The 2,683-nt window shown below is 44.5% G+C and overlaps 1 protein-coding gene across 1 annotated transcript; it reads right to left on the bottom strand.

Moving 5' to 3' along the window:
• Positions 1-996: 996 nt before the first annotated feature.
• On the bottom strand, positions 997-2,683 carry LOC117612115 (phytosulfokine receptor 2-like). The gene has a single exon (XM_034340858.1). It carries the CDS (start codon positions 2,434-2,436, stop codon positions 1,315-1,317), a length of 1,122 nt encoding a protein of 373 aa, XP_034196749.1. The 5' UTR covers positions 2,437-2,683; the 3' UTR covers positions 997-1,314.

Here is a 2,683-nt window from a genome sequence, read left to right as displayed (position 1 = left end):
GAAAAGATGAAGTTTTATTTCACTAGAGAAACTGGACAGTAAAGCGAACAAGCAATCCGACATGAATATAGGAGAGAAAAATATGAATTCAAGCTACTTCTGGTTTAACAAACTAAAACATACTCATGACACTACATCCTTCTAGTCTAGTAAGAAGGGTTCCTAAAATTTGGAGAAACAGATGCCCAAAGCACTACCCAGTACTTGACCGTCTCCCACGCACTTCCTCCTCTTCCATCCCCCTAACATCTTCAAAATTTCGTCCCATTTCTTTTCGAACAAATAGCCCAAAATGATCTCATATCTCCAGCTAAATCAACAAGATAAGAAAACATGATCCACAATCTTCTCCGCACTCTTGCATAAATTTGGTACACCATTGTTAGCATGACAAGGACTTGTCATACATCTTTAGAGTAAATTGCAGGATTTTACCTTCCCGTGTGCCACCAATCAAGCCAAACCTTAATTTTGAGTGGAACCTCTAGATTTCCAAATCATGCTGGAGGGAAGAAACAGAGGACTACCTGATACGCGTCTCAACCGATTAAAAAAATATGCATAAGAAAATTGACCTCAAGTCTCTACACACCATCTTCTTGCATCCTCCTTATCTGGGAATAATCTCACCTCCTCCAGCAGCCTTAGCTATGAAGGAATGATTTGTGCATTTACTTGTGGTTTTTGATTTTGTTTTTTGTTAAATTTTTATTTATGTATAGAAATGCATTTGAGGGGTAAGACTCGTTACGTTCTCTCTGACTAGGTGTATCTTGTTATGTTCATTTATGAAATTGACTCATACCTTTGACTTTAGTATGTAAGTTTTGCCCGTTTAGCGTAGAATTCGAAGCACCCTGGCTGGGCGTACTATTGTGCCACCCCATTCATGCCTTTCATAATGTAACGAATCTTAAGCAATTAATAATTAATAGAAATCTTGGTTCCCCAATCTCATCATATCAATTGGTTGGCAGCCATCATGGCAAAACATAATAAAACCAAAAGCATGAAAATCATGTTCTATTCAAACAATCATCACAGAAAGTTCCATACGTGGTTTAAAAAAGATCCTCTCATTCTTTAGTTAGGGATCTTCTTTTTACCATTTACAAAACCCACTGGGTGAAAAGTAATAATGCAACAAGGGCCAAAATAAAAACTACCTCTAATCCTCCTACTTCTATCATTTTCCCTTGTTTAATTGGCTAAATTTCCCTATTTACATCCCTTTCAACTATATTATTCATATCCCAACAAACACTGTAAACAAACAACATTGCTCGCCAATGCAAAAAATATATAAATACATTGTCAGATCGAAATTTGATTTAACATTTCAATCACCTCTCTCATTGGGGGCCTTTCTCTTGAAATCTCACCAGCACAATGACAAGCAATCCTAAAATACTCCTTCACATTGGCTTCATCCAAGTCGTCCTTCGAAATAACAGGGTCGACCATTTCCATTTGGCAGTTTTGGGCCTCCATTTTCCTGGCCCATTCCACCAAGCCCATTTCTTTGCCGTCGAACTTCGTGGGCAAATTGGGCCGTTTTCCGGTCGCAACCTCCAACATCAAAACCCCAAAGCTAAACACATCGGCTCTCACGGTTGCCCCCGTGAACCCTTCCTTGTACTCCGGCGGCATGTACCCCATGGTACCGGCAAACTGCGTCGAGACATGCGAACGGGAGGCGTCCATCCTCCGAGCCAGCCCGAAATCAGCAATATGGGCCTCAAACTCCGAATCCAACAACACATTACTAGCCTTGATATCCCTATGAATAATGGGCTTGTCCAACCCATGCAAAAAAGCCAGCCCATTAGCCACACCCCTAACGATCTTAATCCTCGTTTTCCAAGATAACGGTACTCTAAACCCGGCCCCGTCATCATACCCATCACCGTCGCATGACGACGAGTCGTTAAGCCAACGGTCCAGATTGCCCCGCTCAATAAACTCATAAATCAATATCCTATCGGCGCCGGAGACACAATATCCCAAAATCTTAACGATATTTGGGTGCCGGAGCTTACTTAGGGTTTCCATCTCCGCCTGAAATTCGCGAAACCCTTGGAAGGCGTCGGGATCGAGCTTCTTGACGGCGACGATGCGGCCGTCGGAGAACTGGGCCTTGTAGACGAAGCCGAAGCCGCCGTCGCCTACGACGAGATCGGCGGAGAAATTCTTGGTGGCCTTGACGACCTCTTCCATGGAGACCTTGAGCGAGGGATCGACGGAAAAGCTTTCGTCGACGGTAACGGAGGTGAGGGCGGTGGCGGGCGGGTTGCGGACGGGTCGGGTGTAACGGGAGCGGGTCGATTTGCGTTTGGAGCCCTTCCAGAAGAGGTAGATGCAGGCGAAGACTACGGTTATGGCGAAGAAGCTGCCTGTAGCCGCAAGAACGGCTTGGAGGGTTTTCTCCATGGCCATTGAAATTGGAGGAGAGAGAGAGAGAGAGAGAGGGTTAATTAGTTTGTGGCGTTGGGGGTGCAAATGGTAAAAGGGGGGTGGTGGGTTTGGTGAGAAATTAAACGTGGTGGAGGGGGTTGAATTAGAGAGATATATGCTGTTGTTGTGAAGAAGGCGGCAAGAAGTATGCTGCCATGGAAGGAAGGAAGGAAGGAAGAGGGATTTTCGTCGAAGGTGAGTTTGACTTGAAATGATCAGCAGGCAAGTC

The sequence above is a fragment of the Prunus dulcis genome, chromosome 8, assembly GCF_902201215.1.
Source record: "Prunus dulcis chromosome 8, ALMONDv2, whole genome shotgun sequence".
In the NCBI taxonomy this organism is placed as follows: Eukaryota; Viridiplantae; Streptophyta; class Magnoliopsida; order Rosales; family Rosaceae; genus Prunus; species Prunus dulcis.
Note: the sequence above shows the minus strand (reverse complement) of the source record. Positions and strands in the feature narration are given on the sequence as shown.